General features: G+C 39.7%; 1 protein-coding gene across 3 annotated transcripts in view; it reads right to left on the reverse strand.

Annotated features, from left to right (window-relative positions):
- pard3ba (par-3 family cell polarity regulator beta a) overlaps window positions 1-19,004 on the reverse strand; it is a 175,776-nt gene that overhangs the window by 116,894 nt on the left and 39,878 nt on the right. For 2 of the 3 annotated variants that reach the window (XM_041978552.1, XM_041978551.1), the window contains exons 3-5: window positions 18,275-18,452; window positions 7,385-7,494; window positions 1,976-2,058 (exon numbers count right to left, since the gene is read on the reverse strand). In XM_041978552.1, the coding sequence (XP_041834486.1) occupies window positions 1,976-2,058; window positions 7,385-7,494; window positions 18,275-18,452 (371 nt within the window). Of the gene's footprint in view, window positions 1-1,975; window positions 2,059-7,384; window positions 7,495-17,559; window positions 17,626-18,274; window positions 18,453-19,004 lie in introns of those variants that run through there. The other variant, XM_041978553.1, reaches the window with a different exon arrangement.

A 19,004-nucleotide genomic window follows, 5' to 3' on the forward strand; every position in this document is an offset into this window, starting at 1 on the left:
TAGAGAGCCATGCCTCCATTGTATCACAGTGCTGTCAAGGCACCACTGTACTGTAAAACTCTGAAAAATCACCATCTGTCACCAGCGATTTTATCCACGGTTATTTCTAAAGAGGGCCGTTCTTTAATCAGCAAAATCACTTGCCAGTGGAGGATGTGCATGAAATGATCTGCACTTTTGTCATGGTTTTGCAGAACGAGACAGGTGAAGGGGTTGTACTAGTTTAAATGTTGCTATGGTTACCCTGTGACTGACAGCTTGGAGACAGATGAAAAATGGAGAGGAGAGACACCTATCAAGGTAGAGGGCTGCAAGTGACAGTGAGATATTTGCACACACCCATATGCTGCACATAAGTATGTACTGTAGGTTTAACCACTTCTTCACGAGATGCGTGCGGTACAGATTTGTGCAAACGCTAGAAAAAAGCCAATCCTTACATGTAGCATACCAAAAATGGCGGGGAGGCCCTCAGCTAAAAGACATCACAGGCATTAGTATGCAAAAACTAAACACAATTCAAAACCCAAACAAATATATGGGAATGTAAGAAAAACATAACAGCTCTGTTAATCACAGAGCTTCTGCTAATTCCTCCACTTCAAGCAAACCACACAAAAAAGTTGTCACATGAAAGAAGAGACTGATTGCAAAGATGTCTGTCTAATCACTATGGGACAAAAACTCTGATTACATACATACATAAATCATAAAGCAGGTCTAAGTTTAGTTGTTTTGTGGACAAAGTTTTATTTTACCTAAAAATAACAGTGCCGTGTTCTCATACAGTCTGACTTCAACTGAAATTAAGTTTCCATGAAAAAGGGGGGTTTTATAGTGAAGTATTCACTTTTGCTACGATACTATCCTGGGGTTCACTTCTTTCTGGATCCACCTGCTGTCTCTAAGGAGAATTTAGGGGCTGTTCTGCTCTCTTCAGTATGATCTTGTATTCTGTGCAGTATTGTCTACTTAGTGATCTGGAATCCAGGGGTTTGGTCTTGTGGAAAAGAATTTCCCCTTGGGAGCCTAAAGTCCAAAGTCTAAGTCTATCCCCTGATTCTCATGATGAATAATGGTGTTGACAACCTACACCTCTATCAAGGTAAATATCCTGTAATACTTACCTGCATAACACCTTAATTAAAACATCTGTAAAACTACTCAGTTTCACTTTTTATCTTCTACTTTAGCAAAACTCCTCATCAGACATTACTAATTCCCAGATGAATTGGGTTGCTATCGTCTCGTTCCACTGAAAGTAATGTGGTTTACTTTAAGGAGATAACCATTTAAATGTTCTACTGTGTTCAAGGTGAATTTACTGACACAATAACATATCTTGATTCTGCCACTCTCTTAGCTTTCTTTTGAGACCAAGATTATACAAACATCCCTTGTAGTTGTGATGATATACCTAATTTATTTTGGGGTATGTCATATCGGACAAGAAGAGGTTAACAGGTTAATGAAGCAAGTTGGGGAAAGCAATTTTATTTAAAACTACTGACACAGTCAGCAAATTAAAATTTTTTTCTGAAAGTTATTAACTTTGCACAACTTCTACGCTCATTGTAAAACAGTGGGGTACAACCGAACTTGGCAAATGTTAGCAAGATTATTACTAACTGCCTACAAGTTCCATTTAAAACGAGACTTATCAAAATCTGAAAGAGACACTTTGTCAAATACTGTTTTAGTTTTGTCTTCAAATATTCCGCTGGAAAGCTTATTCAAGTGTATACAGGCAACCCACATGATATAACTGGAGAGAGAATTGCCTATTGTACCAACAATAAAACATGACACATCCACACACACATACAAAGCTGTCACACACACCCATGAGGCTGTTTAATCCAGTCAGTGTGTCAGGCTGTCAAACAAAGACTGAAGTGCTAATCCTAGTCTCCATCACTGTGCCCTATCCAGCTTAATGATCTATCTACAATCATATAGCTCTGCACACACTTACCTGTAGTTCACTTGGTTCATCTTGGCTGGGGGGTTGTTTGTCTGCAGTCTGTCCGAGGCTCCTGTCAGTACATGACTTATTTCCTAAAAGAAGAAAGAAAACGGCATAAACTGATCTGCTGAGACAACAGGGTGATGTAGGCTGCAGTGACATTAACAGTTTCTAACCTTTACACACACAAAATGAGAAGTAGCCACTCAGCTAACGTGAGGAGGCCCGCCGCCAATTAGCCAAACAATCTAACTCAGTCCTCAATCACCCTTTCAGAAATTAAGAAAATGATCGCTGGATGCTGAGCTCCTGCAACTCACCGTCGTCCTTCCTTCACTCTGTGTACTGTATATCCATCTATCTACCTCTATCCCTCCACCCCCCCTCCCTCCATCCATCCGTCCCTGCCCCGTGTCAGACAGGGCTCTATTTTTAAGTCAACAACCCTTGGGGCAAATAAATTAGAAAGCAAGAAATATGAAAGACTCAAAGACGGGCGAGTGAGTCAAACTGTTGCGAGATGCTTCAACCCAAAACCGAGAGGCTTGACGGAGAAACTGTCCCAAATCACTAAAGACAAGAAGGGTGCAATTAGGTCCTTCTGCCTTGTCACTTTCATTGTGTCATCAGCACTAATGACTAAAAAGCTCCCGCCCACCAGCCAACTCCTTAGCAACCCCCGCAACACCACCACCACTCCCAACTCCCCAGTGGACCCTTTGCCACACATACATCCTTTCCAACTCACACACAAACACTCAATATTTCTTGCACATATTAAAGCCCCATGCTTCCTCTACGGAGCCGTAAACATAAAAATGACGCATTTATAGGTGCACAGGCATATGCAGTCTGCACAAATAGTGACCCACTTATCTGGGCAGCGTGAGATTACCCCACAATAGAGCGCATGAGTGTGAGGGGGGGCAGAGAGAAGAGCTGGAGGCTCTATTGTTGCTGTGCATGTTCCTGCAATGCTATTATCAAGAGCACATGAAACACAGACACATCAAGTTACAGGGGGAAGTACAAGTGAATGGATGTTAAAAAAAACAACAACAACAAAAAAAACACCACTGCACTTGTTGTACAGCTCATCACAGGAGCTGTACGGTGTCTGCTTGTCTACAAAAATAGTGCATGTATTACGTAAGATATGCCATGTGAGCATGTGCAGACGCATACACACTGACACATAACATAAACTTAATGCTTTAATATGAAGGGATGATGCCTTAATGCCCAGTGTGAGTCTAATCTCTGGTTTATTTAGATGTGCAAACCACTGCTGTGCTCAGCCAATCAGCTCGCACTTCTAAAAACAATTTAATTTATCTATCATTTTAAGTATAACCAATGCTTGATTTTACTTGAAGGACACGGAGGAAGAACAGTGGCAGTTGTTGGCTGAAGCTAATGGGGATATAAATAAAAATGAACAAATAAAACTTAGAAGCAGATAACGTGACATTTCACATAGACTCACCACATCACTTCAAGTTACATTTCCAACCTTTTAATTGTAATTTATCTTTATTTCAATTCCAGCAATTGAATTAGTTTATAGTTTTCATTTTATGTAATCAGTAGCATCCTGAGTGATTTGAATCTGGCAGGAAACACTGCTGCCACATGAATGCCCACACACTTTGTGAAACCTGTCTGAAAACCTGTCTAACCACGACTAACAAGTTGTCTCCTCGGTTACAGTGTTCAACACCGCCATCCATGTTTTTGCGTTTTGTGTTCTGTTTGTTGTCAGAGGTGTGTACGAGTGACGTGGAGGCGTGCAGACATATGAGACACGAGATGTTTGTGACTCTGTGTGAAAACTTGTCAGACACGTGAGTAATGAGGTGTGCATTTCATTTTGTGTACATCTTACAAGTGCTGCAGTCATCAGAATCATACTCAGCTGAGAAATAGCATCATATACATCACGTCAACTTGTGTGCTTTCACATATGTGAGAAAACACACTCCCACACAAGTGCATGACTTTCAGCTGCTTGCAGGAGGAAAACACAAGAGATTTTAGTTTTTGCTGGATAAGCTGTAGCTTGTCAGCACACCTGAAATGTGGAAGGGAGATTAAAAAGAAAATAAAAGGAATGTGGGAGAGGCAGAAGTAGAAAGAGTGAAAGCATTCAGAAGCTCCTGCACTTCGCTGGTAAAATCAAAGGTTCACTTATTAGACGTGAATGTGGCAGCAAGCCTGAGTCAATTAAAGGCCAGAGTGTGTGTTTAGCCCTCTCAGCCCTTATTTGCCAGTTTCATTGGCTCCTCTGCAAGACTGAATATGTGCAAAGAGAAGAAGACCCACTTTGGCCTTCAACATGGGAGGTAGTGAAATCAATTAAAGGGGCAGGGCACATATTCATCAACCTGAAGTAGACTTTATCTAGCTTTCAATACCTCCTTCAAGATAAAAATGGATAAGTGCGTATGCATGTGTGTGGAGATGTGGGGGTTCCCACAGTGTGATACAGTGGAGGGGTGAGGATGAAGTGATAGAGTATTGATCTAGGGAGTCCATCAGGCCCACGACTCAATATACCCAGAAGCTGTGACGGCCTCCAAGCCTTCCAAGCGTACACCCTCGTAAAAGTACACAGAAACTGACTGTTTTCTCATATGTGGGGTCACACAGTCTTGGTCAAATTAGTTTATTTTCACTATTTTCAAACAATTACTTCAATAGATTTTTAAATTACTTGGCTTGAAAGAGCTTATAAAGTTCTTTAATGAATAGCAGAAGTTTCTTGATCGTCAGCACAACTTAAAACCTTTCACTCTCACTGTTTAAATACAAAAAAGGTGGAGTTCTTCCAACAGGCAACAGAGCAATGCCATTTTTACATGATTACATTTAATATCTAAAAAAAAAAGTCAACTCTACTCTTTACCCTGGGCCTAAGCTTTCATGATAATAAAGTTTATTAAATATCAGTCTAGAAAGTTGCAAGATGGACATGATAGATCCTGACAGATGTGAAATGACAGCTGGGAATTGATTAAAGGGTCTGGGGGTCAACTCGCCCACGGGCTTCTCTTTCATCAAGTGGTAGACTGGTTAGACGATTGATATGCTTTATAGAAGCAATGACAATGCTTACATACTGATTTTTAGTAGGTCTAAAACACACACATTCATTGACAGTATTTCTAGCATTAATAGTTTCACTAATATAAGCAACTGCATTCATGTCAACAGTCATTGGTCAACTTTTCCAGGTCCAGATTTCATTCAGACATATGTACTACAATGTTGTAAAGCCACAGTACACATCATTAATATGTCCTTATAAAACTGATGCAATGCATGAACTATGTTAAGATGCTGTTTTTACATTTAGCCAAAACAAGGCCGCCCGCAGTGTTTTATAATGTTGAGTGGTGGGTGGAGCTGATTAACAGTTTCTTTTCTACATGTATTTGAACAGGAGTTATGATTAAAGACTGTAATCACCACATTTCCACTCCATTGCATAACATCTTAAAACAGTGGTTCACAATTTTTTAAGTACCATCTCAGAAAATATCAGGTTTTCCAAGCACCACCTTTATGACTGACATTAAAATCTAGTAGAGGAAAGCTACCCTTTTCCATCAGACACACTTTAGACAGAAGTAGGTAAGTTCAAAGTTAAAATATTTATCATTGAGTGGTGGTAGCTGTCATTGTGAAAGGGGTTTATCACCAGAACTGTCTTTTAAACTTGGTCAAATAACGCAAAGCTAACTCCTAAGCAAAGTCCTCATATTTCTTTGTTTAAATACTTTTGATTTTGCCTTTTGGATCACATTAATTTTTAATGTCAACAACCACACACACCAAAATTGAACCTCAGCAATATTAAAAAAAAAAAAAAAATATGGAATTGAACATTTAAGACCTGCAGTGTTAATTTAGCCTGAGAAAATCTGTCAGGATCCTTTGCATTAGCTGCTTACGGACAACTAGGTTAAACGGTGTCATCAGGGGTGGCGGTGTACGCTACGCTAGCCGCTAAACAGCAACAAAACTTCAAGGAAGAAGATAGAAACAAAGCCAGGAGACTTGGCAAGTTATAAAAATATGGATATAAAAATGGATATAAAATTAGTGGTTTTCCGGCTAGTGGGGTCTGCTTGTCCCTGGGCGGCCACTGGCTGTCATCCCTGGCTCCCTGGAGACTATGCTCTATGGCCGTACATATCTCATTCCCTCATTCTGACTAAAGTGCGGGCTTGAACAGTCACTGTGTTGCTCTGTAGGTTTAATACAAACAGCCACAGTTATACTTTTGCAGTCTCATTGCTGATGCTGTTGGTATTCCTGTTGATATTCAAGTCTTCCTCAGTTTATGTTCTTATAGGTGCTCCCGATGATTGTCTGCTTTGTTTTCTTACAGAGTTCGTTAAGTTTCTCTACCAGTGCAGCGGCTGGTTTTTATGTTTTCGTTGGTGCAGTTGCCTTTTGTATCCATCTTGTCAGGAAAAAAAATCTTTAGGTTTGTCCACATTTAGCCATTTTCTAACAACCAGTTCTTATGCACATCTGCAAATTACACATGTGGGGTGCCAGCCTATGCAGGATGTACCCTTCGTCCTTTCTGATGGCAGCTGGGACAGGATGCAAGCCCCTTAACATGATTTGAATAAAGCAGGTATGGAAAAAGGACAAGAGCTTTTATTACCTGTCTTTTCTAACACAGCTTTCATCAGGGTTTAATAAGGCTGAAGCTGTCTAAAGGTGCTGTTCACTTGTCAGGTAGAATTTTATAAACAGTTGGGAAGGATATGTGAAATCATATATAATGAGTCTAGCTGCAGCATCTAAAGTACATGAGTCCCAGTGTTTCCTCAGACAGGCAATATGGATGCTGTCATTGTGTTTACTTAATGCACGATGATGCCGGTGTTCTGCTTAGTCACTGCTGAGCTGAACACAACAGGAACAAACAACAGGACTCCTTTTCTTCACTCCCCCCACCTCTACCCAAGTTTTCCCCTCACACACACACAAGCATGACCTCATACTGCCTCTGTCCTGCCTGTCACTCACATACAATCATCCACAAAGGGACAAGGCAGCAAACAAAAGCCCCCTTAATGGCGGCCTGATTCTAAAAGGAGGAAAGCACTTGAAAAGCCGACCCTTTAAAAGTAGAGCCTGGAGCACAGTGCTGGACCACAAGAGGAGCACTCACTGGGTTTTTCCGTTTGTTTTGAGGGAATGGTACACAGCAAGGGCAATACTGGAGATGCGATATCTTCATCTTTCTTACCTATTCACTTTCCTTTTGTCCCCATTGAGCACCTACTGAACTGAAGCAGTGGGGTCAAATGAAAGTGAACCTTTTGTTCACATTTTCATGAGAAAAAAAGAAGGATTTTTAGTTTTCCTTCACCCTTCTTATGTCAATGCAATACTCACTGGTTCAGGAAACTCATTACTCTGGTCATCATCAGGTGGCTGTGTGGGTGTCGAGTCATGGGGTAAAGCCAAAGCTGGGTCACTGCTGCTCCTCACCAACAGAGGTGTATCTAGGATGAGAAATATAAGTGTCAACCAGTTGCACCTTGTATATTTATTGCTTTGTAAAGAATATCTGAATTCCAAAAACAATTAAAAATATGGGAAAAGACAGAGAAGGAAGTGAAAAAGCATTAAAAGACGGTGAAATTAATCTTTTTTGTTGTCATTTGGCAACATTTACCTATCCAAATAGCCTGCATCTTTTCTAAAATGAGCATTAGGGGAAACTTGGCATGTAAGACAGACCCTGAGGCACTCAGCAAAAATGAGCAAAACCAATTAAAATATAAGATTTCAAAAGCATCTTTCAGTACCTGACAATTAAATTGAAGAACAGAACAAAAGGACTGTATTCTGGGGGAAATGGTAAACACTGCAGTCCCTTTGCCAACATTTATCTAAGGATGACTCCACCCTGGACGCACCACATGCAACTGCCTCATTATTTCAGCTATACGCCCAGTGTCCCACAATGTACACTTGCATTTAACCAGCTGCTACCACCATGCCCCCCCTCCTTAAGTGCACAAGCCCACATGTGCACCCTTACCACAGCCAACCAGAGCTGGGACAAGAGGAGCTAACACAGGCTGCTGCAAATCCAAAATAACTAAATAACTTGTTTTAAATATCCACCCAAAAAGGCAGGGGTGTTTTCCAACTTAGCTCGACAGAGTAGAAACTAAAGACAGAAGGAAGAAAAAAAAGCAAAGGGTGGGATAACCAAAAAGCTAAGAAAAGGCACAAGAGAGAGTGACGGAACAGAAAGTGGAGAATGAAACCAAGAAAATTGAGACACAGAAAGAGAAAGCAAACAAAATTCTCTTCCTTTCCTGTAATCAATCTCTCTTTGGAGGGTCAGCGACGGGGTCCTGGTTTAACGTGGTCAGAATAAAGAGAGCAGAGAGGGAAAACAAGTGGGAAAGGAGGAACTAGCAGAGGTCAGCGTGTGTGGTTAGCGATTAAAGACAGATGAAAAATGATCATTGCAACCATTCCTGACACACATACAGATATCCTTTCTGCCTCAAACAAACTAAACCACATGCTCAGTCAGTTCATTTTTATGTTCTGGTTTGATGAATCTTTTTTACTAATTATTAAAAAAAATATCAACTTTTCTCTAGTGGACAAGGAGCCAGACCCACATAATACATTTTTAACTTGAGTTAATGTAAAACACACAATCAATTAGGTAGAGAAGTTACAAAAAGCCTCAAAATGTTGCTTTTTTTAAAATTGGTGCATAGGTTTTCTTGTTTTACTCCTCTTACAAAACACCCAGTGTCTCGTCTTGGGTTTACTGAGGAAATAAACAGCATGGGACCTAATTTGATTTAGAGGATTCATAGAAAACTGCATGATCTGCAATAATGATGCGCTCTTTGATTTAACAGAAACATTCCAAACAAACTGCACCTCTCAGAGATTGCATCAAAAGGCTTCAGAGAAAGTGTTTTCTGTGTCTTACCATCTGATAACTTGGTGTGCATCTAAACTAGGTCAAGCTATCAGCAGATACTTATTATAAAAAAGCTTCACGGTGAAGGTGTGACTGAACGCAGTTAGAGCGTTTATCGACAAGACAATTAAGTGCTTTACATAAAACATTAAAAGCAATACAGTGTGGTACAGAAGAAGTATTAAAAAGTACATTAAAGCAAAGTTAAAAAGAATATTCAATTTAATTAAAACAGAAAAAGCCAAATAGAAAATGAGATAAAATGTAAAAAATAAAAGTTACAGTGTGAGGAGTTAACAGCTGTTAAAAAACAAGCAGCAAAGAGTTTTAACATTGATTTAAAACAGTTAGCATTCAGTGCTTTTTAAACTAACAGCAGAATTTTAAAGTAATTTTTCCTGACAAACAGGAGGCCAGTGTTAAGATCTGAAGATGTGGGTTAAATGATCCACTTTCCTGGTCTTAGTGAGGACTGGAGCAGCAGCGTTCTGGACTAACTGCAGCTGTCTGATGGACTTTTTAGGGAGACCTGTAAGGATAGCATTACAGTAGTCCAGTCTACTAAAGACATGGACAAGTTTTTCTAAATCCTGCTGAGTCATCAGTCCTTTAATAGCTTTTATTTTTAGTTTTGTTTTTTGCTTTTAACCTTGTAATGTCCAGGTTCGTAGCAAGCAGAATATGGCTGCTGTGTTGTCCCGAACAAATTCTTTTTGCCCAGAGGAGCTCTATGGATATAAGGCCCCTCTTGATAATTTAAGTATTATTCTTTATCTTTTAATTTGTCCCATTGCTGAATTTACATATTTATGCTGGACCAAGGAGAAAGTAAAGGAAAGAAGATAAATGAAAGATAAAAAAGTGAAGAGAGAGAGACAGAAAAAGGATACACTAGATATAAGGTAACACCATTAGCTGCTCAAACTTAGCAGGAAAAAACAAATAAATAAACATGACAACCAGCTGCTACACATGTAAGGAAACAAAACAAAAACCCTTGCAACATCTGCAACAAAACTGACAATCATCAGAAGCATCTCTAAAAAGAGAAAAGAGAGGAAAAAAACATGAATCACCTTTAATCCTTGATATTTTCTTTGTATGACAAAAGGCTGACTTCACAACTGTCTTAATGTGACTGCTGAAATTCAGGATTGATTCCAGGACTGCTCCCAGATTTCTGGCTTCGTAGTTGGTTTTAACATCACTGTTTGAAGCTGAGTGCTGACTCTAAAAACTATTATTGATCAGTGTTTGGAGTGGGTTATAGTCTCCTTGTGAGATAGTTACGTAAATTTGTGTGTCATCAGCATGGTTATGGTAACATATTTTATTGTTTTTTATCGTTTGAGAGAGTGGGAGCATGTAGATGTTGAACAACAGTGTCCCCGAGATGGAGCCTTGTGGAACTCAAAAGCTATTTAAGTTCCCTTTGACTCAGTTACCTATAACAACAAAGTGGTCCCTGTCTTTTAGGTAGGTCCCAAACTAGTTAACTACTGTGCCAGAAAGTCCTACCTAGTCTTTTAGCTGGTTTAGTAAGATATTACATTCAGCCACGTTGAATGCAGCTTTGAGATCCAGCAGTACTAGTACTAAAATGTTGCTGCTATCTATAAAGTAGATTTTATAGTTACTATACACTCTGGGTAAAGAATGATAGGATAACAATGCAAAATAATTCTGAGCCTAATCTGCTTGGATCATAAAAAAGCACTACTGAACTTTGGCAGATCTCCTCAGTGATGATTAATTTGTCGTCCATCTTGCATCCTGTCTCTTCTCAGAGCTCTCCCCAGTCAGTAAAAGTCAGATCAATGTTGACTCTTGTCTTATCTTGTGCTCCGTCACTTTCTCGCTTTCTTTTCCTCTCCTTCTCTAATAAAGTCTTGCATTTCTTTGGTGAATCAGCCACAAGAACATTCAAAATAGTCAGTGTGTTGATATCCATTTGCTAGAGTCTGATGCACTGCTGTAAAGTGCCGTAAAACTTATTTGTAAAGTGATGCAGCATCCCAAAAAAATAAAAGTGTGGTTTTATTTTTATCCAGGATTGTACATAATGAACATCACTGTACCATAAAAACGAGTCAGAAACATATTTTTAAGGTCAGAAAGTTACATGGTGCTACTTTTAATCTTCACACTGTATGGGAAAATGTTGACACCCATCTTCTTTACAGTGATAACTTACACAGCACTCAATCAAACTGCAAGGACAATGAGTTCATTAAGTGTCACAGTCCCTTTACAGCTCCAAGGACAGCTGGGCTGGCAGCATGTTAACTGCTGGAACCAGTAGATTTTCCAGATACTGAATGATGAACATACTTCCAAAGTGGCTGTAATGGATTCTCTAAATGAAATAGACTACATCATTGAGAAAGCTCAGTCATAGCCCACACACAGTTGTTCTTTACTACAATGTCAATGATACGACTTTGTGAAGTGACTGAGCCTGCTCCATGGTCACAGTCAGGGTCCATTACCCAGTGGTCAGCCCCATAAATCCTCCTCCGTTTATCCACAGAGTCAAATCGGCCTCCATCAATCCTCCCACCACTTAAGAGTCCCAGAGCCCAGTCTGGTCAAGTAAAGGAACCTAAGGGTCACTAACACTGACCTCTGACCTGTGTTGATCTTACATAGGTCAAAAAAAGCCACTATAGGTCAGGACTATTGATTAAAGAGACATGTGACTCTCTCAGGTCAGCCACCGTTTGGATGATCATCAGCAAGATTTTCTCACAGGAATTCTTTACCAAAAGTCACTAAGCTTGCATAAAAAGGGACCCAGTATTACACAGCTCCATGTAGCATGTTTCTGTATAAACCAATTAAAATGGAGACATCGATCTTCACTACAGAGATGCCAATCGCAGCTGGTGAGCAATCAGTGCTGAAAAGTTTTAGGTTTCAACATATAACAGCAAATATGCAGGCTGCAACCAACTGAATAACATTTCTACACTCAAGGAAACATTCACTGCCGATCCCAAAAAAAATAAAATAAAAAATAAAAAATCACCACCTGGATTTCACTAAGCAAATAGGCAAGAGCCTCCCATTATTGAATGGAAGATTATGTTTTAGCTGGCATCAAGTTATTTAACCCTGACTAATGCAGCTTCTTATTTCTTAAAAAGCTATGTCAATAGACACATCCTGCGGTTGTGGAAAAGATGTTAATGTTTCAAAAAAAGAAGTCCAAAGAAAACATCTAAGGAGATGCTGAAACTACTAAAACTAGTTTAAAAACTGTCCAACACATCAGTAAAACTGGAAGGATAGTAGGGAACCATCGTCTTCCAGGAAGAAATGTGGTCAGACAAAAATCTTAGATTGTAGTCACGTAAACATTTGATGAAATTAAATGGTGAAAAAACAACAGTAGAGCTCAGGGCTATGTTTAATAGTGAAAGTAAGCGTGTTTCCACATACACAATGCAAAAGGAACAACAGCTGTGTAGCCTTAAGAATACCACTAATCAGTGAGGCTTATCAGAAATAAAGGTTTCAGTATGCAGGGAGCATAAAGATTGGACTCTGGAGCAATGGAATAAGGTCATGTAGTCTGATGAGTCCAGATTTACTCTGTTCCAGACTGAAGAGATGCAGATGAAGTGATGTTTCCATCAGGTCTAGTGTCTACTGTACAAGAATGTGGGGGCAGTGCCATGGCCTGGGGTTGCAGGTCTAGATCCAGCAATATTATGTGTCCAAAGAATGAGGTCAGCTGACTATCTGAATATAGTGGATGACCAGGTTATTCCTTCCTCCATGATGGCACGCCATATTCAAAAGTCACAATGCCAGGATTCATCAGGCTCAGATTTTTAAAGAGTGGTTCAGGGAGCATGTGGCATGATTTTTTACACATGGATTGGCCACCACAGACCCAAACCCCATTGAGATACCACAGCGAATGCTGCTGTAATAAAAAGCTAAAGGTGGTTTAACAAAACATTAGTGATTTTTTTTTCTTTAAAGGATGGGAAATGTGGTTAAAATACTTGCAATTCTGAGAAAGATAAAATGAAAACATATTCTGCTTTTTTTAAATAGTTAACTTAGTAGTCTAAGGGTTAAAATACTTGGAGTTTTTGTAGGGAAACCAGAGTCAGTCTACAGCATCTGCAGCCCTCAAGCCAGGAAATGAGCATCACTTTTGTACTTCTACCAATGCAAATAGAATTTGGATGGATTTTATATGATAAATGGTTTGATGAATCAGTTGCATTTGCTCTTGTGAAGTCTTGTCTTTATGGTTGGATAATGTTTCCCTCATGGAAAGTGCTTCCCACTGGGCTGGATGTTATGAAGGGTTTTGTTTTGTTTTAATAATGGAAAAGGTTTTGCAATCATGAAGAACATATTTCCAACTTTAACTTTCAGTCTCTCTTAAAAGTTCTAAGAACTAATGGAGGCTCAAAAGGAATACTTTGGGTATATTTTGGGTTTGGCAGATCTATACACCTATGACCACAAAATACCTCCAAACCGTAGACAGACGGCACCCGTGAAACTCATGTAAGTGCCGACTTCAAGGCCAGGAAACAATAATTAAGTTATGTCCTTCACTTATCTTTCCATTGAAATAATGTGCAGATGCAAGGACATGAAGCTTTCTAAACTTTTCCACTTGTGTGTTTATCCATCTTTGCCTCTCCATCTGCAGCTCTGTGCCAAATCAGGCTGTTTATGCAATTCTGAAAGCACAGTAATTTATTTGAAGAACCTCCTCTTGTTTTCAGCACTGTTCAATTCTGCAGCATTAGCTCACAGAAGGAAAACAATGCCTCATGTTTCTGTACAACTTGTTTACCACCAAGTGTGCATGTACAAGCATGCATGTCATACACTTACATATATCACCAGCAGCTACAGTGCTTTGCTTGTATGTGCCTTTCGATTTGTGAGTGTGTGTGCTTTTATGTTCGGGGCTGGGGTGGTCTTGTTTTTCTGGCAATCGATTAAGCGGCCCCAGCTAAGGCTGCTCATGGGATGATGAGATAAGGACTCTCTTCCTAGGCGCGTGCTTGTGTATTCGTGTCAGTGTAGCAGCAGATCAATGCTGGTCTAATCATCCCACTGGGGCAAGTGTGAAGTCCAATCAGCCTGTTCACAAACCTGGCCCAACCTAACACACAAACACTTTGATGCACGTCTGATTACTGAATTACTTCTGGTCCTGTCCACGGCTACTCTGTGTGATTACATCCACTCGATAACCAGATTATTTTCAATAATATGATTAAGGCAATAGTGTGATAAAGCATTCACATGGTTTGCAGTAACCTAATTTTTCCACTAACCCTAGTTTACATGATTTATGGATAAATGGCTCAATGTCTGGATGTTGTTTCATAACCTCTGGATATTATAAGGCGAAAGCTTTATATATTACACTATAACAGCTGTCAGCTTACATTTACATCCATTCTGACAGCGATAACCAAGTTAAAATGTCTGGATACTGTTTAGCCTGCCAGAGTGGTTGTTATTACCTTGTTTAACCCTTTTTCTACCTCCTTTTCCTAGCTTGTGAATTTTATTTTTACAAAATATATTAAGCTATTTATAAATGTTGACATCCCAGTGTTCCTATATGAATTTCTTCAAAATTGTAACAGCGAAGTCCAAAAATTTTAAACTCAGAGGAGATCTGAGAATAAATGATAGAGGTCTGTGTTGGATTCAGCAATACAGAAATATGAGTCCAGAATTTCTATTTCTAAGTTATTGTACATTTTTTTGCCTTGTATTTTTTTTAGCAAAATATGCTACAAATCAATCTAGACACATAAGGAGTGTCTCCTTTTCATTATTTAAATCATAATTAAGAATATTTTAAGATATATAATGGTATATCTGCCAAAGATAAATTCAAAGAAAAACCAGGATCTTATCTGGTTGTAATCAATGTCAACTCTAAATTGGGTCATGTCCAATTTCTGGTAAAACTTAAGAAGAACCCTGCTTTAGGCACGAATGAAAAAGGATTGATCAACTTGTGAGACCAACTTTAATTGTCATTAAAAAAGGTAAAGTTGTAAAAATAGCCATGTTTACATGCTTCAGTCAGGTTACAAATCCAATCAGAACCGTACTGTTTACATTAGCCATGTTTACATGGACACAAGTATCCAAATTAAAAGTCTGATTGGAATAAAAATGCTTCATCTAAACTCAAGATTTTAAAGAAACTGAAGTTATTGAGACAGGGGAGAAACTGATATCTGTATGTCAATAGATGCTCATACACAGCGGTGATATTTTTACATAAGAAATTACTGTTTCATCTTCTACTGCCGTTTCTGGAAAATCTGTTTCCACCAATGGGTCTGACTCAGTACAGGATGGTACACCTTTTTTATGGGATTTCCACAGGGGATAACTGGAAAGGGTGCCAGAATATCCAACCTGTCTTACTTTCTGGGACCCTTCTGTAGGGGTCCCAATCTTACATTTCCAACCCTAAAGGGTGGAGTTTGACACACTGCGATCAACTGATTGGTCGAAAAAATTGTCACTTCCCGTGTGACAAAACAAAAAGGAAACAGTGTCGTGTTTAAATATACTCTCAAAGTGTCAAGAAGGCAAAATACAAAATGCCAAATGTCCGCTATTTTCGTCCTTTCTGTGTTGCATTCTCTTTAGTTAATTTACGCTATTATCTAGCTGATGCACCTATCATTATCCAGCTTAAACCCCACCTACTATATCAGGTAAGGGTACAGCTGGCTGTGGAAACACAACAGAGATCAGAGATCACCGAACTAAACTGTACCAAACCTTTGCATCCCGAGTTGGACCCCTTGGTAAAAACTGGGCTACACCAACCAGTTCCGGTCATGTCTTCCACTATCTATAACAGAGTGTATGATTTCATCACAATGACATACAGCTGACCTAACAGGCATGCTCAGAAAGGATTTTTACTTCCTGAATTTTGCTATATGTGTTTTCATGCACATCAAAAAGAACAACAACTTACTAAATTGGAATAAGTTTGATCAGATCAGAATATTCTAATTGGAATAAAAATACTTTATGTTGACATACCAACCAGGCTAATGATGTTCTTCAGCTTAATTTAAATTCCAATTAATTTATTAAAAAAAAACTCAAGTGCATAAATACATACATAAGGCAGGACAGATGAAAAGAGAAACAGAAAATGGAAGATATAACACTCAGGTGAGGGTTGGGTGTGATTAACTTGCATGCTGAATCTTTTGTCGTGTGTGTATGACTGCATGTCTGGATGACAATCAATCTGGCTCTATACGAAGGGCGTCACAGGGTCACATCATAACTAAGTTAGTCAAGGTTCAGCAGGGCTGGAGAGCAGATTAGGGGGTGGGAGCAGGAAGAGGTCCCACTGGGGTAAAGACAGCGTGGAACAGGCATCTGTGGGTTAGGTAGAGCATGAGGGGGGAGGCTTGGAATTAGTCCATTCACACTTGGCTGGACCTTGAGTATGCTAACAGGCTACAGTGCTAATCTAGTTAGAAGTGGAAGTCATGCGGAGATGAGGCGAGCAGAGTAGGGTGTTAAATGGGGGGGAGAGAGTATTTCCTGGGGGTTGGTGAGGTCAAGGTCTGGGGCTGTGGGTGTGAAGCTGGATGGCAGGTGGTTGTAGCTGAATAGCAGAGTAGCCAAAGCAAAGGCTGGGTGGAGAGGAGGCAGATGATGGGGCATGGGGGAGAAGTGGGTACGGGGAGAAGGATGGCAAAGGGCAGCTGTGTGTGTGTGTGTGTGTGTGTGTGTGTGTATAGGGGTGTTACACTCTTCTTCCGTGGCCAACAGATGGAAAAAGAGAATGAAAGGGGGCTGGAAGATGACCCAGTGATCAGACAGCATCTTATTAAATCACATCCAGGCTAATTTCATCTTTCATCTTTCTCTTTATCCTACACTAAAAAGAAATACCAATCAATCCAAAAGGTACAGGAAAGAAAATAAGAAGACATGTAGAGACAAAAATACTGCTCCAGATTACTTGTGGAAAAATGTATCAACAGTGAGAACAGATTGCAGCCCAGACAGAGCACATATTTCCCCAGAGGCTCCCTTAGTCTCCTGACTGAACACTTTAGTTATGAAATTCTCCTCTACATTGTGACCGCGCCACTCCTACTTTTTTTGTCAACTGTCTACATAGAATGAAAAAGAAAAAGTACATTTTACAGTCTAATCTGACATCCTCCCCATTTTAAACTGATGGGTATTTATGTAATGGGACTGACTGAGTGGAGAATAAGGTTACTGGACTTCTAAAAACTTTAAGGGGATCTCTTTTTTTTTATTGCTTTAAGAGCAGGGCAGATAAGAAGAAAGGCGTCCAGTTTGGCTCACTCATTTAGCTGAGTCATTAAATGTCAAAAATATGCATAAAAAGGGAAATTAAACACAGTAGAGAATGTCTCAGTGGGCAGATGCAAAAGAACACTTGCTAAGATATTTATGATAAACACACGTTTAAGGGTTAGCTTAGTTTAGTCCACTTTAAAAGTTAATACTCCTAAAAAAGATTTAACCAGTCGGTCTGACTCGGGACAGGACTGTTTGGTACAGCACACCTTTTTACAGCCAACTGTACCCTTACCTGCTGGTGATATCTTAGCAGCCTGCTGCCTTCCTTTAATTGTAAGAAAGAAGAATGCGACACAGAAACCACTGACAGTTTGCTTTCTTTCTCATTGGACTGGTGAATTATGCACACAGAATGTACTTGTGCAATCATTAGCATCAAAGACCTGCATGTCTTCCAATATCTACTAAAGAAAACTCTACAAGATGCAGCCCTATCAACAACAGTTACAGTTATTTAGTAGCTTCTAAAATAGAAATCAGACTTAGCTTAGCAATGAAAATCATCTTAAAAAGGTCAGAGCAGTTCTGCAGCAGTATCCTTTGAAAACATGAAATTAAGATCAATCTGTACCACAATACTGAACATCGATTAATCCTGAGAATAAACGGTCTGAGATTGATGGCACACTGTTGGTTTGTAAGGTTTCCAATGGCAGGTGGTGTACTATTGGGTCAGAGTCAGCTCAAAACAAGCAAAGTTGATCAGACAGTGAAGAAAGAGAAGAAATAATCCGCAATGGCTGATCAGATTAGGCATGAATTTTGGGTCTTAAAGACAAAAAAAAAGTGTTGATTAAGCATAGCTTTAGCTCCTTAGGTGTTTGAGATTTTTTATATGGCCCTCTCTTATATCTCTGAATTCAAAATATGTGTGAATTTGTGTGATTTTACAATATAAACTTAAGGCAATTTCCTTAAAAGGTTGAGGTGCAGTAGATTTGACATACTGGCTTTGAGGATGGCCTCGTTTACTTCAATCTCTCCTCTGTTTGGATCCTCGTACTCCAGGTGGGGATAATAGTGCATTGGTTCTGGAGAAGGGTTGGCACTGGAGAAGCCATTGGACATGGTCTCTCTGGGACTCTCTGTCCCTGCACGCTGGTCTTCTTGAAAAACAGCCACCAGCTGAAAGAGACAAAGAGACAAAACTGAATGGTCCAAAACATTAAACATAAGGTGCACACAATCTAAAATGAACATGCTGTCCTCGAGAGGAGCCTGACAGAATAAATGGGATGTTTTTGGCCTTTAGACAAGCTGGAACACACAGCCAGGTTACACAGAATTGCCGCTGTGCCATGACCACAGTAAGATTTTCATGTCATTTATCTTGCCAGCAGTGAGGACGCAACCAGCTTTATTCTGCCAAGTGTGCAGATGTGACTATTTGTGTAAAGAAAGCAAACATAGCTCACTCTCAAACCTCACATGCCTCTTCTGAAACTTTTTTTCTCCTTTGAAGACAAAGGGGAAAATCTGACCAGTGATCCGGCAAAAGGCTGCTTAGGAAAAATTAACACACAGCAAGGTGTGCATGTATGAAATTAGCAGTCAAATGAGATCTGACAAGAGAATGAGAAGCTGTCAAACACAATGACACGGCTTCCATGACGAGACGGCAGGACGAGATGGGGCGGCCAAATGAAAAGGGGATGGAGGGCAGGAGAACGACAAACA

Source organism: Melanotaenia boesemani, chromosome 24 (genome assembly GCF_017639745.1).
Source record: "Melanotaenia boesemani isolate fMelBoe1 chromosome 24, fMelBoe1.pri, whole genome shotgun sequence".
Classification (NCBI taxonomy): Eukaryota; Metazoa; Chordata; class Actinopteri; order Atheriniformes; family Melanotaeniidae; genus Melanotaenia; species Melanotaenia boesemani.